Source organism: Aspergillus aculeatus (genome assembly GCF_001890905.1).
Source record: "Aspergillus aculeatus ATCC 16872 unplaced genomic scaffold ASPACscaffold_9, whole genome shotgun sequence".
NCBI classification, from domain to species: Eukaryota; Fungi; Ascomycota; class Eurotiomycetes; order Eurotiales; family Aspergillaceae; genus Aspergillus; species Aspergillus aculeatus.
In genome coordinates, this window is record NW_017962984.1 from 1,259,502 (window position 1) to 1,285,015 (window position 25,514).

Below are 25,514 nucleotides of genomic sequence, written 5' to 3' on the forward strand. Positions count from 1 at the left end.
CTTTGATCATAAGGTATATACAGCTCTCATTTGCTCAGGGTCGGATGGAAAAGACCCTTCGTCATGCGCTGTGGAGTCGATGGATCACCAGCGGCCATTGTCCGTGACGGGGTAGCAAGCGTCTTCTTTGCGTCACATCTCTCAACCACAACCCAACAACTATTGTGCATGAGTAGGAGTATTTGCTTATATGCAATTATCCCGCACTTACCATCTCTTACACCGGAGAGAATTCCATGTTGTCTAATTGTTGCCAGCCTGTCAGTGCTGCAAGATGGGTGTAGTGTATCAAATCAAGTGCGGCGGAAACTGACTCGATCGCCAAGATGATCGACGGGGACAGATCTCGAGATGAGTTCGCAATGAGATCAATTGGATCCACGAGATGATCGGCGCGACGCAATTACTGCTTCAGGCAAATGTTTGCTCCCGATGGGTGTCTTTTTGTGATATCACTTCTGACATTCTCGATGCTGACAATCGCCACGGTGGACCGGTCATGAGCCGTGTCTTAGGCTATGACACGCAATGCGCCTGCACTTTCCACAACAAAAGTCTGTAGGAAGCAAGACTCCCAGGTGATAGAGTCTCGCTACAAACGCACAATATCGAAGTTCTCCCTGTGACTTAGTAGTCCAGCATCTCAAGATGGCGTTCCCCTATACCGTGACGGAACATGTTATCGATAGTCAATACATCCGAGAGTATCCCAGGGCGACGACCACGCAGGATGCCCCTCTGAAGCTTTGCGTGAAGAAGTATACGCCCATCGATAACCCCCATCCCGAGCCGGGCGATGTCACCATCATTGCTGCACATGGCACAGCATTCGCGAAGGTAGGTGGAAAGAGCTATAGGCAGCCAGCCAGCCAGCCTTAAGCCTCGCACTCATTATCGTCCAGGAACTATACGAGCCGCTCTGGGAAGATCTCCACGCCAGAAGCAAGAAAGAGGGATTCCGAATTCGCGCGATCTGGATCGCTGATAGCGCCAACCAGGGTGCTAGCGGTATCCTCAATGAGAATCATTTGGGCAATGACCGTAAGCCCCAGCTCACGACGTCCTCCTTATGGAAAGCTTTAAAGCTAACAGCAACAGCATCATGGCTTGATCACAGCCGCGATCTTCTCTTGATGATCAATCAGTTTCGCGACCAGATGCCCCGACCCATCATGGGTCTAGGGCACAGCGTGGGTGGAGCTCAAATGTTGGTTACCCTCACTCCTTCGTCCTCAATGAGCGCGAGCCAGTGCGCAAGTGAAGGCCACTGACGGTTCGCAGGATCTTTCTATCGCTGATCCACCCCCGACTGTTCTCATCCCTCATGCTCGTCGAGCCATATTTCGTCGAGCGCACGCTCCAAGGGAGCGGCCCTCTCCTCCTCCGTCTGACCATCAACAAGCGTGACGTCTGGCCGTCCCGGGCCGTCGCCGTAGAAAAGTCACGCAAGGCCCTTCGATTCTGGGACCCGCGGGTGCTGGATCGCTGGGCTCGGTTCGCATACCGTGAACTCCCGTCAGCTGTATACCCACAGGAAGATGCGACACAATCATCGTCCTCGTCATCAGAGGCAGGGCCGGCCGTGACCCTGGCAACGACCAAGTACCAAGAGGCGCTGATGTACACGCGGGCCAACCCGCGTCGATACAGAGAGCTGGGCTTGCCCGATGAGCTGAATCAGAAGCACGAGCACGAAGAGCCTAGTCCGCCGCACGACCCGCTACTCTTCCCCGACGTGCTGGGGGCGCTGGTGCCGGAGCAGAACTCCTACCGGCCAGAATCGGTCCTGGCGGGGAGGCTGGTACCGCACTTACGACCATCGGTCCTTCTCTTAAGTGGAGCTGAGAGTCCACTGTGCAAGCTGGGGATCCATGAGCGGATCGCCAAGAAGGTGGGGACTGGGTTCGGAGGGAGTGGTGGCATGGAGTATGGTCGAGTGAGGCATCACTTAGTTCCGAAGGCGGCACATACTCTGCCTTTGGAGAAAGTGACCGCTACGGCAGATGCCCTTGGGCCGTGGATCCAGCAGGAGGTGCGGCGGTGGAAGGAGGATGAGCAGCGCATCGCACAAGGGTGGAATGAATTACCTGCAAGGGAGAAGTCCATGTATTCCAACGAGTGGAAGGAGATGATCGGTTCGGCCTCCAACCGAATCATCGAGAGACGGTCCAAGTTGTGATTACTACCTAGCTGGGGTCACATGGCAGCACCACCATGTGTATTGTAGGAACGCTTCCTTGAATTTTCGGTGATTGTTGTTTGTAGCTAGCTGCCAGTGAGTTATCTGCATGTAACTGGCTTGATGGCTTGCTGGATCATGTGGCCCCCTTATCAGCTACGCCAACGTAGATAACATGACATCGTCGGTTACGAAGCATGCATTTGAAATTATGAACATCGTAGATTTTTGTTGGATTACTCGTCATAATACACCACTTTGGACCTATATTATTTCCATTTCTACTACCGCCTGTCTGCGTTTACCGCGACAAGGCAATATCATCAATACGCATGATCATCTTCACCGTCTCGGCAGCCAGCTCAATTGCGCTGGTGCTTACCAAGAGGGGCTGAAGAATGTTCTCCTCGGTGATGTCGTCCTTGACACCACCGCTGCGAATGCTGACTCCGGCATTGTGCTGGCCTTGAGCGTGGCGGTGACGCAGGTCGGTGACCACCTTGATCGAGTTCAGACCGGCATTCTCGGCCAGGGTGGTGGGGATAACCTCCATGGCTTCGGCGAAAGCCTTCCAGCAAATAGCCTCGGTGCCAGTGAGCTCACGAGCACGCATGGCCAGAGAGTGGGCCACTTCGATCTCAGGGGCACCACCACCGGCAATAAGAGCACGCTTCTTCACCAGACAGCGGATGACACAGAGGGCATCGTGCAGAGAGCGCTCAGCCTCATCCAGGATAAGGTTGTTGGCGCCACGAGCCACGATGGAGACGGTCTGGTTGGCGGCGGTAGCAGGGGCCTTGATGCCAGTGATCTTCACGTACCGGGCACCAGACTGCTGGACCTCCTCAACAAGATCAGCAGTACCGAGCTTGTCCTCAGTGAAGGAGTCAACGTTGGCTACGGGCTTGCAGCCCAGAGTCTTGCACAAGAACTCAACCTCATCACGCTCAATATCCTTGATGGCCAAGATCTTGAGGCGGGAAAGGAAATGAAGGGAAAGGTCGTTGACAGCGTCACGGAGGATCGACTTCTGGATCAAAAGAACATTGCACTTCGTCTTCTGGATTTTCTTAACCATGTTGAGAAGGTATTGGCGCTCTTCCTTGAGGATCTTGTCCATCTGGCGGTAGTCGTTCACGACAATCTGGTTCTCCATCTGCAAGATTGCTGTCAGCACTCCCCATTAGTGCAGGTGTATGGGGTCACGTACGTCAGGCTTGGGAGGGCTGAGCTGGAACTGAATAAGACCTATCCGGGCCTTCTCAATTCTGGTGGGACCACCGCTGCTCTTGATGACTTGCTGGTTCAGGACCAGACCGTCAACCATCTCACTGTCCTCAATTGTTCCGCCAACCTTCTTCACTATGCGAATGTTCCGGAGATCGACGTTCTCTGCCGTCTTGGGGTCGACGATTTTCAGAACGGAATCGACGGCCATGGGGCCGAGGAGGCCGGAGTGCTGAGACACAATCTTGGAGGAGAGAGAGGTGGAAGCCGCCTGAAGGAGAGTTGAGCGGTCTGTGAGGTTGATAGGCCGGGACATGTTGTGGAGGATCTCGACGGCGGCGGCGGCGGCTCTTTGGAAGGACTCCGAGATGACGGTGGGATGGATGCCCTTGGCGAGCAGGCGCTCCGCAGCACCGAGCAAGCTTCCTGCAATGACGACAACCGATGTAGTTCCATCACCAGCTTCGACATCCTGAGCGGCACTGAGGTCGACCAGCATTCTGGCGGCGGGGTGCATGACGCTCATGTCCCTCAGCATTGTGTTTCCGTCGTTGGTCTAAGGAGGGGTTAGTGGGGGTAATCTGGGGGTATTCGAGGTAGTCTCCGTACGATAATGGTGTTTCCCTTGGGCGTTTGGATCTGAAGCTACGTTAGCTTTTGGTCTTTGTGAATTGATTCCATCCTTCTTACCATCTTATCCATACCCCTGGGACCCAGAGACTGCATATTGTGTTAGCCCCTCATCTGTCAAATTCGGGTCAAGTCAAGACAAGCGTACAGTTCTGATGGCATCGGAGACAGCTATTCTTCCGTCAGCAATTGCATACAAGTAAGACCTACCAGGAATGCATACCTCTAGCAGCCAAGATGTTGGCTGTGCGCACTGCCATAGGCTTCTCCTTGTCCTGTTCGGCGATTAGAGAACGGTCCACGAGTATTTCTCTCCGCAAAAAGACGCACCTTGAAAGTCGTGTTGCCAGGGGCACCCTGGGAGGCTGTCGTCGCCATGATGAAGATAACTACGATATAAGCACCGTAGAGAAAAGAGATAGAGTCAAGTAAGAGGAGGGTGGAGCGAGGCGAGGGAGATCCAGAACCTGGAGGCGGCACTGGGAAATTCTGCGGTGTTGCGGTTTTGGGCGGTGTTGCTGCTGGGCTTGGCGGGCCACTAGCGTCAACAGCTCGAACCGCATTCAAGCTGAGCTCGACCACCACATCACTCTTACCATCCCCCGTTCAAGCTCCATCCTCCTCATTACATCCCTTTTTTCAACTCCGTCAACATCCGCTACTACCCTGTGTCCCTATACGCAAAATTAGGCCCCCGATTCAACCGCTCACACTCCTCCACGCTGTCCTGTCGCCTCGCCACCGGCTCACATCATCAGCATGCCTAGCGCTACGGGCCAGAACTGGGAGAAGTACCAGAAGAACTTCGCCGATGACGAAGAGCCGGAGAAGAAGATCACTCCTCTCACAGATGAGTAGGTTGACCGGATGCTACAACTTTGCCGACATTCCCGTCTCGTCGATGGCTAACTGGAACTAGGGATATCCAAGTACTAAAGACCTACGGCGCTGCTCCCTACGCCAACGCATTGAAGAAGCTCGAGAAACAGATCAAGGAGAGACAAGCAAGTGTGAACGAGAAGATTGGTGTTAAGGTATATTCCGGTTCTGCCCTTGACTGGAGTTGCCCTTGCTGATCTGCATAGGAATCCGATACCGGCCTTGCGCCTCCACATCTCTGGGATGTTGCTGCGGACCGACAACGTATGGCGGAGGAGCAGCCATTGCAGGTAGCTCGGTGCACGAAGATCATTCAGGATGAGAAGGATTCAGACAAGAGTAAATACGTCATCAACGTTAAACAGATCGCCAAATTCGTCGTCAACTTGGGAGAGCGCGTGAGTCCGACAGATATCGAGGAGGGCATGAGAGTTGGGTATGTTGCCGTGGTCTTCTCTGTCGCCCCGTTCAGATCTAACCGTGATACAGTGTCGACCGCAACAAGTACCAGATTATGCTGCCTCTTCCCCCTAAGATCGACCCGAGTGTGACGATGATGACAGTCGAAGACAAGCCCGATGTGACGTACGGTGATGTTGGTGGATGCAAAGAACAGATTGAGAAGCTGCGGGAAGTCGTCGAGATGCCCCTACTTTCGCCGGAGCGCTTTGTCAACCTCGGTATCGACCCTCCCAAGGGTGCTCTACTCTACGGACCTCCCGGTACGGGTAAGACGCTTTGCGCTCGAGCCGTGGCCAACCGGACGGACGCGACATTCATCCGTGTCATCGGTAGTGAGTTGGTACAGAAGTACGTCGGTGAGGGTGCACGGATGGTTCGAGAGCTGTTTGAGATGGCGCGGACTAAGAAGGCATGCATTATCTTCTTCGATGAAATCGACGCGGTCGGTGGTGCTCGTTTCGACGACGGAGCTGGTGGTGACAACGAGGTCCAGCGTACTATGCTGGAACTGATTACACAACTGGACGGATTCGACGCCCGTGGTAACATCAAGGTTATGTTCGCGACCAACCGGCCGTCAACTCTGGATCCTGCTCTGATGCGTCCGGGACGTATCGATCGTAAGATCGAGTTCTCCCTTCCGGATGTTGAGGGCCGCGCCAACATTCTGCGCATTCACGCCAAGAGCATGTCGGTCGAGCGTGACATCCGGTGGGAGCTGATCTCTCGTCTATGCCCGAACGCCACGGGTGCTGAGCTTCGGAGTGTCGCAACAGAGGCGGGTATGTTCGCCATTCGGGCGCGTCGGAAGGTGGCTACTGAGAAGGACTTCTTGGCTGCGGTGGACAAGGTGATCAAGGGCAACCTGAAGTTCAACTCGACGGCGACGTACATGCAGTATAATTAGACGACTCTCAGGTATTTGGATTACATTACAAACGCAATGGATGTGTATGATCATTTACTCGGTAGTCTGTTGTATGATGTCAATGTCAAGTTCTGGGTGATCCTGCCGGAGCGGCGGCAATCAGCAAGGGTTACAAGCTAGGTAAGCTGCTTATACCTAGATCGGTAGTAGTAAGCTTAATTAGTTTCCGGTCTCATTGCAGTGAGGAGAAACCCAAGCCTGGAGCCAGGCTCGGCTCCTGCTCCAGCTCACTGCCTCAGGCTCATGCCGAAAGTATTCAGGCTGTCTGCCAGGCTGCCAACTGGAATCGGCCGTCTTGCTCCGGAAAGTCTCGCGCTTTGCCGGGTGAGAAGAGGGCCGGACCACGTGCCCAGCAGATTTCGGCCAATGAACGCAGACTGACTGCCCGAGGTGATTACCACTCCACAAATGTTGATTGGCTTGTTCGGCCCCGGTCCTCCCCGTCGGCAAGTGCAAAATGCTTATGTCAGCCGGGCCTTCCTCGCTCTTCCAGCAGAACCGACGATCCAAAAGTGCAGCTCGCATGCAAACCACCAGCCTTGAACCCCGACTTTCTCTCCCCCAGTACTTGTGCTGTTGGATCCCTTCCCCATCTCCCCTCCTTTCCCGGATTCTGTTAGAGAAGTGTCTCTCTTTTCTTCTAATCCGTCATCATGAGCTCCTTGAGCTGGCGGAGCCTGGCTCCCGCATCTAAGGTCTGTTCCCTATCCGATGTCTGTCCGTCTCGACTCCAGATTTGGAGCGCGCGTTAGGACGCCACCCCTCTCTCGAGGATTTTACTGACATGTATCTTTGCGCAGATTTCCCGCGCCTTGAGGGATCAGAGACGTCTTTTCTCCTCCTCCCGCCCTGCTGGTACGCATTGGAGTCGCATCGCCATCCCTTTCCGCCTCTCGCTAACTTCTAATCTCGCTAGCCCGGATCTTTGGCAACGGACCCCTGCGCGCCAAGGAGGCCAATGGCTACATCTCCGACAAGTACCCCGTCATTGTAAGGATATTCTATGGTTATACGTCAGGATTGTGATCTTAATCGTTGTTGCAGGACCACGAGTACGATGCTGTCGTCGTCGGTGCCGGGGGCGCTGGTCTGCGTGCCGCTTTCGGTCTTGCCGAAGCTGGCTTCAACACTGCCTGTGTCTCTAAGCTCTTCCCTACGAGAAGTCACACTGTCGCCGCTCAGGGTGGTATCAACGCTGCCCTTGGAAAGTATGTTATGGAGGTTTCTCAGGTTCGCAACCCGGCTAACCTTCGGCCTGTAGCATGCACGAGGATGACTGGAGGTGGCACATGTACGACACCGTCAAGGGTTCCGACTGGCTTGGTGACCAGGATGCCATTCACTACATGACTAGAGAGGCTCCTGCTAGTGTTCGTGAGTTGGAGGGCTACGGTTGCCCCTTCTCCCGTACCGAGGATGGTCGTATCTACCAGCGTGCTTTCGGTGGTCAGTCCAAGGAGTTCGGCAAGGGTGGCCAGGCCTACCGTTGCTGTGCCGCCGCTGACCGTACCGGCCACGCCCTTCTTCACACTCTTTACGGACAGTCTCTCCGCCACAACACCAACTACTTTATCGAATACTTCGCCCTTGACCTTCTGATGGAGGATGGTGAGTGCCGTGGTATCATCGCCTACAACCAGGAGGACGGTACCCTCCACCGCTTCAAGGCTCACCACACCGTCCTGGCCACCGGTGGTTACGGACGTGCCTACTTCAGCTGCACTTCTGCCCACACCTGTACCGGTGACGGTATGGCCATGGTTGCCCGTGCCGGTCTCCCCAACCAGGATCTGGAGTTCGTCCAGTTCCACCCCACTGGTATCTACGGTGCCGGATGTCTGATCACCGAGGGTTCCCGTGGTGAGGGTGGTTACCTGCTTAACTCCGAGGGTGAGCGTTTCATGGAGCGTTACGCTCCTACTGCCAAGGATCTGGCTTCCCGTGACGTCGTCTCTCGTTCCATGACCCTTGAGATCCGTGAGGGCCGTGGTGTCGGTCCCGAGAAGGACCACATCTACCTCCAGCTCAGCCACTTGCCCGCCGAGCTCCTTCACGAGCGTCTGCCCGGTATCTCCGAGACCGCCTCCATCTTCGCCGGTGTCGATGTCACCAAGCAGCCCATCCCCGTCCTGCCCACCGTCCACTACAACATGGGTGGTATCCCCACCAAGTACACCGGTGAGGTTCTGACCGTTGACGAGAACGGCCAGGACAAGGTTGTCCCTGGTCTGTATGCTTGCGGTGAGGCCGCCTGTGTGTCCGTCCACGGTGCCAACCGTCTGGGTGCCAACTCTCTTCTCGACCTGGTCGTCTTCGGCCGTGCCGTCTCCCACCGTGTCCGTGACATCGCCACCCCTGGCAAGGCCCACCGTGAGCTGGCCTCCGATGCCGGTGCCGAGTCCATCAAGGACCTCGACTTTGCCCGCAATGCCGACGGCCCCAAGTCTACTTTCGAGATCCGCAACGCTATGCAGAAGACTATGCAGACTGATGTCAGCGTTTTCCGTACCCAGGAGAGTTTGGATGAGGGTGTTGAGAAGATCACTGCTGTCGACAAGCTGTACGACCAGGTTGGCACCAAGGATCGCAGCATGATCTGGAACTCCGACCTTGTTGAGACTCTTGAGCTCCGTAACCTGTTGACCTGCGCGTACGTATCTCTGGGACTTGCTTAGTATGATCATGGCTAACTCTGGAATAGTACTCAAACCGCCATTGCTGCTGCTAACCGCAAGGAGTCCCGTGGTGCCCACGCCCGTGAGGACTACCCCGACCGTGACGACGAGAACTGGATGAAGCACACTCTCACCTGGCAGAAGAAGCCCCACGGTGACGTCCAGCTCGGTTACCGTGCCGTTGAGCACAAGACCCTGGACGAGAACGAGTGCAAGCCTGTCCCTCCCTTCAAGCGTGTGTACTAAGCGCATTTGAGGCCAGGGGGCAGGGGGTGGTGAGAATGAGGATAGTGAACGAAAAGAGCGAGGCGAAAATTCGACCGTGTCTATTTCCGTGTGTTTATATGTGTATATCCAAGGGTTTTTCCAGGCGATGAGTTTGGTGTACTCACGTGTGTTGTCTTTTATAGCCGTTGACTTTGCCATACAATGGAGTTTTCTTTGTGTTATTCCTGCCGAGTAATGTTAACCACCGTCAACCCGCGGTTTGATTCGGGGTGTTTGGCTGGTGCCATCCTATCAGTCATCCCATGAAACAAAGAAAGAGGCCGGCTGCACACTGCCACCTTTAGGAGACGGTAGACCTCTTTTCATGCTGACTTCCCTGGAGATTCAACTTCGCTCATTCTTTGCTGTCCGGTGATTCTCCTCTTTGCTGCTTTAGGCTAACATTCGTTCAACTGCCAGCCGGACTGCGATTCACTCGCTGGTTATTTCTTGTTCTTGCTTTCGCCAGCCGCTTTTTGAGACGAAGTATAGCGCAGTCCAGGGAATCACCGCCATGGCCGCCCTCGCCGTCCGAGCCGCGAGTGATTCCTGTCCGGGGAATACCCAGTGGTATGTCTGTGCGAAGGGAGGGTACAGTGGATGTTGCTCGGTTGATCCATGCACTGTGGGGGTTTGTGCGGATGATAGCAGCGGCAGCAGCAGTAGTAGTCGCAGTGATACCACAATCAGCAAGACTTCCTCAACCTCGAAGAGCACTGCTGTCGAAGTCAAGACCAAGACCACCTCAACGTCGACATCCAGCTCGACCATATCAACCACCACAATCCCAGCGGCTACGCACCCCGCGACTACCTCTGCCACTACAACAACCCCAACCCCAGACCAAACCACCATCCACTCAACAACCACACCCACAACAATAACCGCAACAACAACCACACACCACCAACCCAACAAAATCAGCCAAGCCCTCATCGCCGGCGTCGTGGGCGGCGTCCTCGCCCTCCTCATCCTCGTCGCCTTGGTGCTGTACTCGATCTACCGGGCCCGAAAACGCCGGCGGGGCCAGTTCCGGCTCCTGTACTGGCGCCACCCTGGGACTTTGGGGTCTGGATCGCCGTCGAAGGAGGAACGGTTGTTCTGTGGGGAGGGGAGTGGGACGGAGATGGTCGAGACGAAAGGTAGTCCCGTCGCCTCGCCCCGCCCCTTCATATGATGAGTTAGGGCTCGGATGCAGAGCAAGTAGCTAATGCAGCACAGACTCGCACCTACAGGCGCAAGCGCAGCCGCCTCGAATTACGATAACAGTGCCAGCAGCAGCGCCAGCAGCACTACCAGCATTCCCCCCAGCACTACCAGCAACCCTAAAGACCGCAACCCCAACCCGATCCCGATCCCAAACTCCAACCCCACCACCACCACCATCTCAAATAAACCCTTATACCACCCCACCCTGCCCAAAGAACCCCGGTCTACCCTCTCCCTCCCCCTCTTCCTCCCCTCAAATCCAAATCTCTCCCCTCAACGACCGAGACCGCCACCTCGCGATGCGCTCATTCGGCAACAACAACAGCGACCCCGAAAGCGTCAGTCCGCTCGTCTCGCCGGAGACAACGCCCACCAAGAAACCTCTGCCTGCGCCGGCTCGGATGCGCGGTCATGTTAATGTTAATGTTAAGCCTACGTTACAGATGAGGGGGGCAAGCTATACGGAAGTTTCGAGGGGTGTTGCTACTGCTGCCACTAGAAGTACTCGGATTCCATGCACGGAAGCGGGAAGGGGAAGGGGAAGAGGAAGGGGAAGGACAGCAGCAACGACGGCCGAATTATCGGATACGGGGTTCTATCGGCAGCGAGCGGAGTTGCCTGCGAGGATGGAGAGGGAGTTGATCAATGTTCCGTGGAGCAGGAGGCGGTGGGAGGAAGAGGAGGAGGAGGAGGAGGAGGAGGAGGAGGAGGGGGTAGGGGGGGGTTTTGGTCAGTGTAGGTTGGGGATAGGGCGAGGGAGAGGGAGAGGAAGATTGTGACGGCGGATGGGGCGGTGATGGTTGCTAGTATTCAGACGGTGGGTGGGGATGAGGTTTTTGATTGATCTTCGGAATTGTTTTCGTGTGTATATTCGGTTGTGGGCTATTGATGTTGGTGTTGGGGGAAAGGGGTGGTTTGGTTTAGCCTGTTGCTCTTTTTTTTTTTTAAGAGGATAATCTTTGGTTGTTTATATACTATCTAGTACCCCATTTTGACCACACGGCTGACTATCCCTTCCTTCCACACCCGCATTTGATAAGTTGGGCTCACCCTGCCCGGTTCCCTGCTGCCGCCGACTGACGGAGTGCAGGTCCTGGCAATTGTTAGAAAGTGGGTAGAGGAGAATCAATAGGTAGTGCAGCATATGGAGTGCACCAGCTGGAGAGTGACTCCGGAGGTGCATGAACCCAGGAAGACCGTGGCAGACCCTAACTACGATTTACTAGACCATCCCGATTCATATGGCCGCACGCAGCTTCGCGATACCCTAGAGCATCTTCCCTCTGGGGGAAAATAGCTTGTAAAATGTGTCCGGGTAACACCATGTATTGATTGACTTTAAAATGTGCTTTCTATTCAACACAATGGCGTCATGTGGCCTCGACCCTCAGAATCGTCAAAAACAATCTTCCAACGCTACGCCTAATACGGCCCACCCGCTAACCCTAGTATGAGACCATTGTTATGCATATGTGACGGCTGCTTCTATGTATCCCTTACTGCACTGCTAGCAGCAGGACATTGTACTTTGCTGCCATCGATACGAGGTCAGAAGTATGCCATAACCCTAGGTGCACAGTTGGAAGCAGGATTCCCCCACAGGAGGAACGGAAAGGTACTAACCCCAACAGAGATGATATATTTATATGCCGAGGTAACCGAGGGAGTAAAACGACTTACACCGTCTGACTGAGGCACTCTGGGCATGATTTAGCAATAATAACTTATATCCTTCCGTACTTTGGCCATCTTCCAGCGACGACCGCGGCTCCACAGGGCCCTTTCAGTATTGGCAGAAGTTGTTCTTTGACCTCTGCAAGGACATGGATATAGAAATGATGAACCCTAGCTGGAGACTCCCTCGTCCATTCTCCCAACCATTGGTACTTCGTCGACAACATAAAGACCTTTTGCCTGTGGCGGTTTCTATTCACATCGAAGACTAGCCGTCACCACGGAGCCTCACCGTCACCGCACCCACCTCGACGCTTTCATACCATGGCTAACGCGCCAATGGAAGACCTATACCACCCTGAGGTAGATGTTGAGTATGTTGAGGAATATGTGCCTGGCGGGTACCACCCATCTCTCATCGGAGACACCTTTGGTAGTGGCCGCTATACTGTCGTTCACAAGCCTGGTTTTGGTGGCTATGCAACAATTTGGCTCGCGCGGGATCGGCAACGCCAGCGCTATGTATCGCTAAAAATACTGACTGCGAGAGCATTATCAGACAGCCGCGAGGGGGAAGTCCTTGGACACTCGATGAAGAGTGACCTTGCTCATGCTGGAAAGCAATTCATTCCGCGGTTACTTGACCGATTCTCGTTTCACGGTCGAAATGGACATCACCGGTGCTTGGACGGAGAACCCGCTGGCGGTAGGTAGTATTGTGGAGTCGAAGGAGGACAGCAGAGATTTCATGTTTCCACGGGACGCTGCGAGATCGACTGCCGCCCCAGCTCCTTTTAGGGCTGTCTTATTTGCATGCAAACGGGGTAGGCCACGGAGGTGAGCATCTGTGCCTCTCTGTTTCCTGATCCTTGCATACTAAATCGAAAGCAGATCCCTCATTTGCGCAACTTTCTCTTGCGCATACGGAACTTCGACGGTCTAAAGCACAGCTGAGCTATACAAGCGCTTCGGTGCACCCTCCGAGGTTCCGAGCCGGCGAGCGCTCAACCTACAGATGATGAAAATTTTCTATCGACAGTGAGGGGACTGGCAAAGTGTAACGGTCTCCTGAACATGGGTGTAGAACAGGATGCGGAGCAAACTGTTGAAGCCCATTGCTCAGGTTCAAGGACTGTCTCAAACTGTGTTGTTATTTACAGCAAGCTGCGCAAGGCTCCAGGTTGTCAGGACCGAGCTGACTATTGCGTACCCAATCTCTCCATCTCCAGCCTGAACCGGCGGAAGGACGAATGTGCTGGTCTTGACGAGGAGCATGAGAACCAGTCAATTTAAAATTGCTCGCCAGGGGAGACGAGATGGCCTGGCAACGGCGAGAGACGGCCGGGATCAACTGAGGTATAATATCGGAGGTAGTTTGGTATAGATATAATATGAAGCGGCGCTATACATGCCCGCCTTATACAGAGTTTTTATACAGACTCTATAACTACTACCTACTGTAGCACCTCCACGACCGTCCACGTAACCGTCCAGCCAACCCTCCCCCCCAGCTTCTCCATCACCCGGCGACTCGCCCCATTCCCCATCGCCACATTCGTATGCACCAGCATCCCATCCTCAGTCGTGTCCTCCTCCCCCTCCCCTTCCCCGTTCCACCACCGCCCATCCTCCACCATCCCCCGTCTCATCGCCTCGCGCGCCACCCTCCCCGCCAGCCCCTGCCCCCGATACTCCGCCTCAACATGCAACGTCGCCAGCGACCCATCGGGCCCGAGAAACGCCCACGCCACGGGATTTTCTGTCTCCTCCTCCTCCCCTCCATCAACCGTTCCGGAAGTCTGCGCATAAACCGCCGCCCCCGGCAACATGGCCAACGTCGCATCCGACCGCGGAATCACCGTGCGGCTCCGCACGAGGGCGAAATGTTGGCGTTGGACGCCCTGCCGGCCATCCCGGGTGTGGAAGCGGAAGCCATCCTTAGCCGGTTCAGCAGTAGCACTACCATCCCGGGGACAAACCACCTCCCTTCCAAACAGATACTTAACGTACGGGGCGTGATCGTAGCGATGCACCTTCAGCCCCGGGACGAACGACACCGATCCCAAGCCTGAAGTATACGCTGCTGCCAGCGCATGCTCATCCTTTTCGGTCTGGGTCTGCCCCGCAAAAAGCACCGCCAACAGCCCCGTATGCAGATTCCCGATGAGAAAGGCCTGCGGTGGGGGTGGGGGGAGCTGGTGATCTGTTGCTGTTGCTGTTGCTGTCACGGGTTCCGCGGCCGCGAGATGGGCGGTGTACTCCGGGAGCAGGTGGGTTTTGATATATTGGAATAGGGCGAGGAGTTGGCGCCGGATTGTCTGGGAGTGCTGTGAAGACAAGAGGGAGAGGGAGAGCGGGGAACCGGTACCGGTGCTCGTTGGCCCGGGGGCGTTGGTGGCGCTGCTGGGTAGAGAAACGTCGACTGAGGAGTCCGCTTCCGCGCTGCTGTAGATTACCACTTGGGTTTCGCGGCCGGCGTGCAGGTCGATGTAGGCTGTTAGCCAGGGTTCTTCTTTTGGTGCGGCTGCTGCGGTGGAGCGTGGTGTCTCATGCTGGTGCACTGCAGGAAAGGTAGCTAAGACGGTGGCGGTGGAGGTGGGATGGGCGAGGTGGTGCTGGATCCGACGCAGGAGGGGGATGGAGTAGGGGAGGTGGGATTGGAGGCGGGGGAGTATCCCAGTAGTGGAGGAGGTCCAGGTTGAGGGAGGGTGCTCGTGAATCACCACCACCGGCTCCGAATTTGGATCCTGCTCCATCATGTTGGGATTGGGGGGCGGGTTGTACAGTACGTTGCCAACCAATTGGTTGAAGACGGGGTTTGTTGGACAAGGGTTGTTTTTTTTTCTTTTTCTGCTTGCAGAAGTGTTGCTGGACTGTACAACTCGGTTGACTTTTCCTCGTTTCTAAGATCTGGATCTATCTTCTGACGTCTCGGAAGGATTTATTCAGGTCGCTTAGGTCGGTTGTTGACGAACGGACGGACGGTAAATCGGAGGATTTACCTTGGGGTACATGCAAAGCAGGGCAAAAGTCAAAAAAGCAAGCAAAAATATCCGAGTTCTTGTCGGTCGATGCTTGGCTTGCGATGATCGGCTGGAATTTCAAATATGACAGGTCAAGGCAGAGAAAAGGTTCGATTAATTTACATCCCTAGTAAAGGAAGAGGTGGGTGAGTCACGTTGGGAGCCCCGGGCGATCGCCATCTGCACTAAGGATTAGTTCAGTTAACTTACTCTGTATAGATTAGTTAGTAGAGGTGAGTTACCCAAGCAAGATAAGTCCCCCCAAGATAACGCTCTGACTAAGGATAAGGTATTTGTCATGCTGACACTTGTGAGTTGTGACAGCCTGACAGCTGGAGTGTCGGGCTGCTTTGCGGGTAGGATTAATTAAGATCCCTGGGAACTAAATATTGACTATTGACTTGAAAGTCTGAAACGAGTTTAGTGATGGAAGAAGATTCCCCCAGGTTCACTGTTCAGCCGGTGCCTGAATTAAAGCTCGGATTTCCCCGACCAAGCCAAGAAGATGAAGATGGGCGGTGCAAGCCAGCCAGCCAGACAGACAGACCTAAAACTAGTGTGAGACTTGGGGATTGGAAACGGAAACACAAATGGAAAAGAGGAAACGCAATCTCAAACTCGACTAGGAGCCAGTGATAGGTCACCTATTTTTGTCAACCCCGACCTCATGCATTAGCCGTGCAGGGCAGGGCATGGAAAAGAATCTTCCATGAATTGTTCCATGCACATGTGGCTGGCTGGCTGGCTGGCTGGCTGACCGCCAGTACCATAGGATAGAAAGTTGACACGGAACAAGATCCCTGCCCTGACTGACTGACCCCATGTGGGGGGTTTTCCCCTTTTTTCTCCTGCCCCATCTCTTTCCCTTCCTTCACCGCACCATTCACCATCCGCCATTCACCACTAAGAATTCAGCTTTCAGCTTTGGGGCTTGGTGTCTCAATGCAATTGTTTTAGCGCCGATGATCGAGGGTCTGACAGGTCCAGTGTACTGGGTGGCGTGCTTTGCTTTAATCTTGGTTTTATTTTTCCGCCCCCATGGCAGTCCTGCCCAATGCCCAGGAACGTATTGTAGTTTATTTACACAGTAGTTTGTCGTCTAGTGTAGTTGGACGGGGCCCACGACACGATTTGGAATTTTCCGCTCTATCTAGTATCTACACTAACTTGCTATACCCGATAGTTAGTGGCTCATCTTAATTGATCCTCATATTACTTAGAGTGTCTTACATGTGTACTCGAGCCGGGGTCATCAGTCTGCTAACCCGGATACAGGAATTCGAAGCGTGGTCCATGGTCAGTAATACTACATACCGCTAAGTAGATAGACCTATATGAGAAATCCTTCTATCATTTTTGCAATTGCAGAAATCATGTTCGGCTGCAGTGTCAATCTAACAAATGAAATCGAAACGAACATAGGAAATGTAGCGCCATAAAAAGAAAAGTCGTAGACATCATGAATCCCTCCACGGACTCCGAGGGCCCACCATCCAATCCTCCATCGCCAACCAGTCACTCCACCGCGATTCCGCCAGCCGCAACTCCTCCTCCGCCGGCGCCCGCAGCGGACGCAGGAAGGGCGTCTGCTCGTCCGGCAACAGGTCGTACGCCGCTTTGGTCGCCGCCCACCCGCTGCTCTTCGCCGTAAACAGGTACGTCTGCCGCTCCTGCTGCACCACACAGCCCACCCCGCCCGCCCACTCCGCCCCGAAGAAGGCCTGCAGCACCTCGGGGCTGTCGTGCGCCGTCACCACGAGTCGCCGGACGTACCGCCGCAGCTGCACGTGAGCTGCTGCTGCTGCTGCTGCTGCTGGTGGCCCCCCTGCGTCCGAGGACGAGAAGGAGGAGGTTTCTTGCCGCTCGACCCGCTGGCACGGTAGACGGATGTTCAGAAACGCAGCCAGCGATGAGACCGTGGGTGAGAATTGGCCGTGCTCGAGGAAATACTGCGTGCAGCGTAGATACTGCGGATACCATGTGTCCAGCAGGTCGATCGAAGTCGAGGACGGATCTGCAGATGGATTGGCGGCCGTCTCCGGCGGGATCGACCAGGAAGAATGTTGCTGATGCTGTTGCTGTCTTGCAGCAGCGACAGATGCAGGCGGTTCGGTAGCAGCGGACGAGTATTTAATCGAGGAGGATGAAGACGACGCGGGCGTGGATGGCCCGCCGCCTGCTGGGGACATATTCACAGGTCTAGAACCGGATTGAAGTTCAGTTGTGTCCAGCCAGAGAGATTCTGTTTGGCCCAGGGGCCTCGATCTTTAGAAGTGCTCAGGAAGGTCATAGCAGATTGGAAAATAAAGGCGTTCTTACTCGCGGGGAAACAGTCGGGGGAAGCGATGGGCGACTGATCGGACCAGTCCATTGAAGGAGAGCTTCGCTGATAATCGTGTTCGGAGGGATTTGGGCTTAGTGCCATGGGACGTAGACATGTGCTGGCTGACAGATGCGATTGAATTAAAGTCGCACGATGGATGATTTGAGAGGAGGTTCGACACGAGGGGGTCTGCTCCTTATACTTCTCCGGGCCCTCCCCTCGGGCCAAGGGGGGATGGCGGCCAGCCCGATGGCCATCCCGAAGGGGAAAGAATACAGGCCGAGCATCAGTGCAACAAGCCCATGCTCACGGCGAGGGGCCGCATGACAGGGGAGTGTGGAGAGCCGACGGTCGCTCAGGGTGTGAAGCTATCCCGACTATTGACGCCCTAAGCGGAGACGGACAGGGTCAAGCCACGGGCTTCTCCGCCAGACCGCCACAGATCTGTCCGCAGTCCGCAGATGTTCGGTGCCGGCGGGGCCGTAGTAGCGTGGCTGTGCAGCCCTATTTTATAGGCCTGAGGCTGCCAGGCATGCAGATAGTCGACAGGGAAGATGTACTGAGCAAGGTCTCGTGTCCTCGCTGCATCCCTGTCGCGTGAATTATTCAGTAGGTTATCATTTGCTAAACCCTTCAATAGTCTGTTTAGTTAATGCTTACCAGTCAGCACCTCCCCATCTAGACCTTCGCATTGTCTATCCATCTATCCATTATCCAGACCCGAGAACCTGGACACCTCCATGGCGCTAGAGACACCAGGATTTGAAAAACACGGACATTAGCGGCGATTTCGCTTATCCCAACCTTTGATAGGATCATAGGAGATGAAATAGATTAATATTACGATGAGTATTAAGAGCTAGCTGAGGGCCTAGGAGAAGAATAGCGACGGAGATGGAGGAGTGGAGAGGATTGGGGGGGGAGGCGCGGCGAAGGGAAAGGAGTGCGTACTCGTAGTAGTCAGCAGCCTGGCCTCCCATCCGCCCTCCTGAGAAAACAGGCTCCCAGGCAGGAATCAATAGTCACCCACCGATCTGTGACAGCTCCGCTGCTAGTCACTCAGTCTCCATTCCCCGCACCAATGTCTCCTGTGGTCCTCCGACGCAATCGTGACACAACCCTCCTCTTCCCACTCTGGTGGTCATTCTGACCAACTTCTCCTTGTTCTTCACCCAAGCAAAAAAGAAAAAGGGTGTGTACAGGCGCGTCACCATACATATGCAACCCCCCAGGAACGGCACAACGTGGACGATAGTCCGACCTGACCGGCTTTCTCCATGCAAGGGGAAGCAGGCGACAGGCTTGATCGCCGTCCACCGGACACACCGGCCACCGGCCACTCGGCCATGCTGGCGGTCGATCAGCCCTCGCCGGCTAACGAAGGCTAGCCTGCGAGCGAAGCCAAAGGCTGCTTTGCTAAGTTGCTTCAGGTGTGCAGTCGATGCAGCAACCGACTAAACCGACTAAAGCAGTAGTGCTGCAGTCCCCGCTCTCTGACGCACTGGATCCGGATTCGAAACCAAGTGCCTGACGGAGTGGAGTCCCACCTGCGGCCATTCCCGATCGATGACTGGATGGTCACAAATGGACAGATGAAGATGCTCTCAGCTATCCTGCTTAGGGTCAGCTAGTTCCTGAGAGCATCCGCCAGTCAGCCTGGACAATGCGGTCGCCGTCAGAAGTGCTAAATTCAACCCGACCCGTCGGACCTGAATTAGCCCAGGGCAAATGCGACTAGCCCGGTTCCCGCCCGGTTTTCGCTCTAAATCGATCTGGCGACGACTGAAGTGATGATGAGATCATGCCTGACCTAAATTCAAATCAGGCCCGGCGATGCGATCCATCGACTCCTGGTCGGCCGGAACGACTGGGATTATCCTGGTAGATGATCCTTGCGGCTGGGATCTCGTAAATTGTAAGCCATCGGTGAACAATAGATTGGTGAGTTGATTAATTCTTTAGGAGTGACAAAAAGGAAAATGAAAAGAAGGTTTTGATTTTCTAATTGTTGCCAGGATAAGCGAACGAAAAAAAAGAAGCAGCAACGAAAAAAAACAAACAAAAAAAAAGAAAATGCCAATTAAACAACAAGGCTAGCCAGGGTCAGGTCGATGCGTGGCAGCTGCTCCCCACCTTCGACTAAAACCAGCCAGGCGTGGCTGACAATCTCCTCTGACCTCCACCAGGGCACGGCTGTTCGGCCGCATGTTATATAACTATCAAGGTTTCTCCCGAGCTTGTCCCCATCCAGTTTCAAAGTCTCTTCAGAGAACGTGTCTCTCTTTCAGCAATCACATTCTTCGTCGACTCTCCGTCAATCGTCAATCGCGAGATCTATATCTATCAATCGCTATCCTCTGCTGTTCTAAATCGTTCTATACTACGATCCAGCCGAAACATCTACACATCCTACAAACCACCTTCCGAGATCTCTCACATCACATCAATCACATCTTTCACAACCACAACCACCATGACTTACAAGAGCAACTACGAGCCTTACGTGAGTACCACGCCAGCCTCATCGTCCCATCACCACCCCATACTGATAGTCAACAGACCAGCCAGAGTCTGGACATTGACCGACAACGCTCTCCCGAAGAGATTCTCTACCCACTGGGATCACTGTATCCTCACGTTGTTGCCCTGCAATTGCAATCCGATGAGAACCCATGGGCCAAGGCCCGCCACCTCGCAGACTATCCGGATACATGCTACTGGACCGATATGTCTTATCCGTCCACCCCGGAGCATTTTTCGTCTAAGCCCAGTGGCCGCCGATACAGTGGTATGTTCGCCCGCCAGTGTGACCTGTCATCCCCGGTGCATGTGAGCCACGCTAACCCTGACGCAGACTCCACTGCCGGCCGCTTTGTTTCGCGTATTCGTCGCTTTTTGAGCCGAGACGAGCTGCGCCGACGCCAGCGACATGCCTGACGGGCATTCCTTTCTTTCCTTCATCCAATCATCGTCTCCCTTCGACATTTTTTTTTGCTTTCATCTGATCTTTTGACTTCGCATTTTGAGCCTTTCTCTACTCTTCTAGACTTCACACACAGCGCAAATACCCTGTCCGGGACGACGGCTTTTCATTTGTCATCTCTTTTTGTCATCATCATCATCATCATCATCATCGCCACCACTACAGGCATTCTAGATCTCACTCCTTGAGGCGTTTCCTTGTACTGCCACTTGGCATTTCTTCTCTTCCCTAACTGTTTCATCTCTCTCATGTCTTATCTCTCTCCATGTTATCATTTCGGATTTGGTTGGTTTTAGCGAGGAGTTTCGGGCATCAGACCCAAGGGGGGATATACACCTGGTACGAACGGTTTCGGCATTAGCATAGTGGTTGAACTTTTACAGACTTACGGATAGCGAATAACTCTAATGAATCAATGTGAACTCACAACCGGACCTCCCACGCTTCCAGCCAACTGTAATGCTAGCTAGCCCCTTATTGCTCCGTAGGGAGGAACCTTAACTTCAAACCCAATCTAATCAGCTCCGTCCTGCCCCCCGTCCCAGCCATTGCCCCCATTCTTCAGTCTCATCTGAGCTCACTTCCCCCTTCCTATTGTTTGACTCAGGTCCCCGACGAAGGGGTGATAAAGAAGCCCGAGTCCCGACATCGCCCCCCCCACACCAATGCATCTGACCTAGCACCTTCGGGCTCCTCAATCGAGTAATTTGTTTTCCCTCTTCACTAATCCCCGCATTCCTCCAGTCGTATCGCCCCGATCAGGTGAGTGGGATCCGACAGCTCGCAAGAACTCCCAGTCTCATCTCTGCACGCGGCATATTTCTTACCTGCAGGACAACGGGGGTGGACCGTCGCCTATCGTTCAATAGTCTTGCTGCGTATGGATGATCGGAATATCATGGTGGTGGTGGTGGTGGTGGTGAGTGTCAATGCGCACGCACAACAGCCAATCTTCTGCAGGATTTTTCGTGGTTGATACATCGATATCAGAGTTTTCCCCGTTCACGAACGAACGCATGCATACATGCCGCCGCGAAGATGGTCCCACGGACCTCCTGCTGATACGGGTGTACCCGCGCTGACCGCGAAACTCTACTGCACTGCACCAAGCGGTGGTGTGGGTGATCTTCTCTTCCGGGCGGACGTTGTCGGTTGTGGCGGGCAAAGAAAGATATTGTCGAAGAGATAGCGATGGAATACTGTCGATATCTTGATCTATCACATTACAGGGAAGGGGGCCCTGGATTTGGACAATGGTCTGCCCCTGCCCACATGCAGAGTTGAGGTTCGATTGCTGGAGGGATTCGATAGTGGGGGGTGGGGGTGAGGGGATTAGGGCTCTAGTTCATTAATTGATGAGTATGCATGCGAGTTTTTGTCCTCATTGTTTTCTTCTCAGGAGGTTTGAGGGCTGGAGGAGGGGAGAGGAGTCCTATCTTTGGTGCGTGGAGGGCAGAGGACCGGTGAGTTGAGAATTTGGATGTGGGAATCTCCGGATGAAGCCCGAGGGTTGCCGGAGGTTGAAGCTGGATGAATTATGTGACTATGGAGGTTGAGGGGGGAAATTGATGCGGGGGAAAGGAAGGAAGAGAACTGGGGGTGTTTGTCGATCATCCAGGGGAGGGCCTGAGAGAGAGAGAAACACTGCCACTTCCACACTTTTCCTTCTTCCCCCCTCCTCCACTCCTATTTCTCCTCCCAGTGTTCGACACTTCTATCCCTCTCACTCCACTCCTATCGTTCACTCTTTCTTTTCTTTTTCTTTAATCTCCCTCTCAGTCTCCTTACATCTCATATAACCCATTATTGCCGCTTAACCATGCGGCTTCTCACCCTTGGCCTCTGGATTGTGCTTGTTATCTCCCCGGTCACTGCCAAATTCAGCACGACTTGCTTCAAGGCCATCGTTGCCCTGACCAGTCGTCCGCACGCGCTCCTCGCGCAATTCCAACAGGAGATCTGCGACCAAGGCTGTCGACCGACGGTCGCGCATTGGGACCTCTGGACGCGCAACCAGACCTTCCTGCCCGCTGTCCGCAGCCTCCTGGCCTGGGTGGATCACCCGGACCAAGAGGAGGATGCGATGATGCGCCTGGGGGACGAGGTGGCCGGGCTCATCAAGCGGCAATGCGGCCCGTTGCTGGACGGCGGCCGCGATGTCTGTGCGGATGGAGAGACCCTGACCGCGTTCGGCACCTGCTTCAAAAAGAGTTTTGTGCGGGCCGCGCTGGTTCACCTGCCCCGGTTGCTGCCCATGGCTTCCGAGCCGGTCTGTCAAGCCCAGTACGAGTGGGTACAGAAGAACCAGCTCTGGGAGGAGATTATTCCCAACAAGATGCGCGAGTACGCTGCGGTGTGTGGGCAATTGGGGGGGGAGATGATGGTGATGGGGGAGATGTATAGTTTCTAGCCACGTACTGTATAGTATACTATCTATGAGTATGTAAGTTACTCAGTAAGTAAGTAAGCTGCTGCATGCATGCAATAATACCCTTATCATATTGTCCTATTGCTTGCTTGTGGCCCGATCGGGCTTATCTCCGTTTCCGCCGGTTGATTAACTCCGCCCCGGCCTTCCGCCGCCGCTTTAACTCGACCGCCTCACGTCATCCTCTCTTTCTCTTGCAGCTGGCACTGCAATGCCATCTCTTTTTCCTCATCGTCCCAATTCAACCTCAACCAATTTTTACTTTTCCAAACTCTCTTTCCAACCCGCCATGCCATTTCTTCCGCTGGATCTCTCGGTATAATGGCATCAGCCATTTATCTGCGCCTCCTGCGCTCTCCCGTTGTATCCTCTTCTCCTCTCGTCCGCTCGCGTGCACACCACCACCACTTCCAGTTCCCAGCTCCGCCGCGGCGGTACCCAGCCCTCTCCAGCCGCCGCCATGTCCACCCTGGACGATACCAGCCCTTCGTCCCGCCCTCGCCGGCCTCCCTAGGCAAACCTACCCCAGCCAAGACCTACACGCGCACGCGTAAATGGCTGCGTCGCCTCGTCTACCTCTCCCTCACCGCCGGGGCGATCTACGCGGTCGACAACCAATTCTACGCCGCCAGCCTGACCCGCACGGCGCGCACCTTCGGCCTGGGTCTCCTCGTGGCGCTGGACTACAAGATCAACTTCCGCCCCAACCCTCCGCTGGCCAGCTCTATCGTCGCCGTGCACACGCGCAACGCCGAGCGGCTGTCCGACCTCCTGCGGCACAATGGCGGCCTGTACCTGAAGATCGGCCAGGCGATCGCCATGCAGTCCGCCATCCTGCCGCCCGAGTTCCAGAAGATGTTCGCGCGCATGTTCGACGATGCGCCGCAGAACGACTGGAAGGAGGTGGAGAAGGTCATCCGCGAGGACTTTGGCGGCCGCTCCGTCGAGGAGGTCTTTGGGGTCTCCTTCACCGGGGAGCCTGGCAAGGGCCTCATGGAGCGGACGGCCCGGGCCAGTGCCAGCGTGGCGCAGGTGCATTGGGCTCGTCTGGCGGATGGGCGGGAGGTGGCCATCAAGATTCAGAAACGGGAGATCGGCAAGCAGATCACATGGGATCTGTGGGCTTTCAAGTATGTTTCCGGCTCACTCGGCGGTTTTGTAATTTATCGGGAGCGCATGCTAACTTCAGCAGAGTTGTGACATGGATCTACAGCCGGCTCTTCGATATCCCGTTCTACAGCTTGGTCCCATACGTCACCGAGCGACTCTCCCTGGAGACGGACTTTGAGAATGAAGCCGACAACTCCGAGAACATGGCGCGGCTGGTGGCCGGCGAGCCTCGCCTCCGCGACCGAGTGTACATCCCCAAGGTCTACCGCGAGCTCAGCTCGAAGCGGGTGATGACCGCCGAATGGATTGAGGGCGTCCGCCTCTGGGACAAGAACTCCATCACGCGACCCTGGCGTGGCGGATGGCGTCAAGGCACGCCGGGCTGCCACGGCACGCCGCTCGACCCGCCGTCCAGCAAGGCTCAACCCAACCCCCACCCCAACCTCGATCGCAACGGCGCACAGCTCAAGCCCGAGCGCACCCACTGGCGCGGCGGCTACGGCGACAGCGGGCTAGGCCTTTCCCTCAAGCAGGTCATGACCACGATGGTCGACCTCTTCTCCGCGCAGATGTTCCTGTGGGGGTACGTCCACTGCGACCCGCACCCGGGGAACATCTTCATCCGGCGGACCCCGTCGGGCAACCCGGAACTCGTCCTCATCGACCACGGTCTGTACATCCACATGGAACCGGCCTTCCGGCACCAGTACGCGCGGTTCTGGAAAGCGCTCCTCACCTTCGACAACACGACTCTGACGGAGATCGTCTCCTCGTGGGGCGTCCAGAACACCGACCTCTTCGCGTCGGCGACCCTAATGCGCCCCTACCGGGGCGGCGACCTCTCGACCCACCGCTCTGTGTCCCGCACGCTGTCCCCGGAAGACCCGAGCACCCTGCACTACGAGATGCAGCAATCGGCGCGCCGCGCGATCCGCCAGATCCTGGGCGATGAGGAGAAGTGGCCGCGCCCGCTGATCTTCATCGGGCGCAACCTCCGCATCGTCCAGGCCAACAACCAGTTCCTGGGGAGTCCCGTTAACCGCGTCAAGATCACGGGGATGTGGGCGTCGCGCGCGCTGGCCGAGGACCGGCCGGAGGGGGTGGCCGCCCGGGTGCGCGGCGCCTGGGGCCACCTGGTGTTCCGGGTGGTGTTGTTCGGGACGGATCTGTTCTTCTGGTTCACGAAGGTGCGCCAGTTTTTGCGGCTGGGGGGCGGGATGGAGGATGAGATCGAGTTGCAGATGCGCGGGGTGGCGAAGGATATGGGGGTGGAGTTGGGGAGTAATATTTTCGAGGGATAGAGTCCTTGGGGTCTGGTGGTGGTGGGTCTACACTGTACTGTACATCATACACATACACATATATACTCTTCTCCTCGTATTCCTTTTCTAACTTGGACGAAGCCACTCTGGATATGTAGAGCTAGGTGACAGGTCCCTACTTAGCTTCAACAGAAAACACGCGTCTACAATGATAATTAGACGAAATCGCTCCCTAAATTGTTCACACGAAGTCGC

At 55.2% G+C, this 25,514-nt stretch overlaps 10 protein-coding genes across 10 annotated transcripts; 7 read left to right on the forward strand and 3 right to left on the reverse strand.

Moving 5' to 3' along the window:
- Positions 1–648: 648 nt before the first annotated feature.
- Positions 649–2,179, forward strand: ASPACDRAFT_61221 (uncharacterized protein; the record flags this gene model as incomplete). The annotated part of the gene is made up of 4 exons (XM_020203642.1): positions 649–837; positions 903–1,041; positions 1,099–1,207; positions 1,282–2,179. 4 exons carry the CDS (start codon positions 649–651, stop codon positions 2,177–2,179), a joined length of 1,335 nt encoding a protein of 444 aa, XP_020055789.1.
- A 301-nt stretch (positions 2,180–2,480) lies between these two features.
- On the reverse strand, positions 2,481–4,489 carry ASPACDRAFT_1889016 (chaperonin-containing T-complex subunit CCT4; the record flags this gene model as incomplete). The annotated part of the gene is made up of 7 exons (XM_020198504.1): positions 4,367–4,489; positions 4,260–4,311; positions 4,185–4,207; positions 4,097–4,126; positions 4,016–4,045; positions 3,390–3,962; positions 2,481–3,335 (listed from the first exon to the last, which is right to left on the reverse strand). Exons 1-7 carry the CDS (start codon positions 4,412–4,414, stop codon positions 2,481–2,483), a joined length of 1,611 nt encoding a protein of 536 aa, XP_020055790.1. The 5' UTR covers positions 4,415–4,489.
- A 144-nt stretch (positions 4,490–4,633) lies between these two features.
- rpt1 (proteasome regulatory particle base subunit RPT1) lies at positions 4,634–6,504 on the forward strand. The gene is made up of 4 exons (XM_020196383.1): positions 4,634–4,890; positions 4,956–5,070; positions 5,122–5,351; positions 5,405–6,504. Exons 1-4 carry the CDS (start codon positions 4,796–4,798, stop codon positions 6,282–6,284), a joined length of 1,320 nt encoding a protein of 439 aa, XP_020055791.1. The 5' UTR covers positions 4,634–4,795; the 3' UTR covers positions 6,285–6,504.
- A 347-nt stretch (positions 6,505–6,851) lies between these two features.
- Positions 6,852–9,425, forward strand: ASPACDRAFT_79357 (succinate dehydrogenase [ubiquinone] flavoprotein subunit). The gene is made up of 6 exons (XM_020205383.1): positions 6,852–7,000; positions 7,106–7,160; positions 7,222–7,295; positions 7,350–7,513; positions 7,567–8,955; positions 9,007–9,425. The coding sequence occupies exons 1-6, from the start codon at positions 6,959–6,961 to the stop codon at positions 9,224–9,226; spliced, it is 1,944 nt and encodes a 647-aa protein (XP_020055792.1). The 5' UTR covers positions 6,852–6,958; the 3' UTR covers positions 9,227–9,425.
- A 336-nt stretch (positions 9,426–9,761) lies between these two features.
- On the forward strand, positions 9,762–10,874 carry ASPACDRAFT_61225 (uncharacterized protein; the record flags this gene model as incomplete). The annotated part of the gene is made up of 3 exons (XM_020203643.1): positions 9,762–9,817; positions 9,938–10,389; positions 10,483–10,874. 3 exons carry the CDS (start codon positions 9,762–9,764, stop codon positions 10,872–10,874), a joined length of 900 nt encoding a protein of 299 aa, XP_020055793.1.
- Positions 10,875–13,428: 2,554 nt separating this feature from the next.
- On the reverse strand, positions 13,429–15,280 carry ASPACDRAFT_120898 (uncharacterized protein). Its single transcript, XM_020196384.1, has one exon. It carries the CDS (start codon positions 14,887–14,889, stop codon positions 13,585–13,587), a length of 1,305 nt encoding a protein of 434 aa, XP_020055794.1. The 5' UTR covers positions 14,890–15,280; the 3' UTR covers positions 13,429–13,584.
- A 1,183-nt stretch (positions 15,281–16,463) lies between these two features.
- On the reverse strand, positions 16,464–17,576 carry ASPACDRAFT_79358 (uncharacterized protein). The gene is made up of 2 exons (XM_020205384.1): positions 17,473–17,576; positions 16,464–17,352 (listed from the first exon to the last, which is right to left on the reverse strand). Exon 2 carries the CDS (start codon positions 17,340–17,342, stop codon positions 16,611–16,613), a length of 732 nt encoding a protein of 243 aa, XP_020055795.1. The 5' UTR covers positions 17,343–17,352; positions 17,473–17,576; the 3' UTR covers positions 16,464–16,610.
- Positions 17,577–19,779: 2,203 nt separating this feature from the next.
- On the forward strand, positions 19,780–20,886 carry ASPACDRAFT_79359 (uncharacterized protein). Its single transcript, XM_020205385.1, has 3 exons — positions 19,780–19,979; positions 20,036–20,264; positions 20,331–20,886. Exons 1-3 carry the CDS (start codon positions 19,950–19,952, stop codon positions 20,411–20,413), a joined length of 342 nt encoding a protein of 113 aa, XP_020055796.1. The 5' UTR covers positions 19,780–19,949; the 3' UTR covers positions 20,414–20,886.
- Positions 20,887–22,106: 1,220 nt separating this feature from the next.
- Positions 22,107–22,952, forward strand: ASPACDRAFT_1857016 (uncharacterized protein). Its single transcript, XM_020197515.1, has one exon. The coding sequence runs from the start codon at positions 22,279–22,281 to the stop codon at positions 22,867–22,869; it is 591 nt and encodes a 196-aa protein (XP_020055797.1). The 5' UTR covers positions 22,107–22,278; the 3' UTR covers positions 22,870–22,952.
- A 256-nt stretch (positions 22,953–23,208) lies between these two features.
- On the forward strand, positions 23,209–25,298 carry ASPACDRAFT_44122 (ABC1 kinase family protein; the record flags this gene model as incomplete). The annotated part of the gene is made up of 2 exons (XM_020201377.1): positions 23,209–24,017; positions 24,080–25,298. 2 exons carry the CDS (start codon positions 23,209–23,211, stop codon positions 25,296–25,298), a joined length of 2,028 nt encoding a protein of 675 aa, XP_020055798.1.
- Between the last annotated feature and the right edge of the window lie 216 nt (positions 25,299–25,514).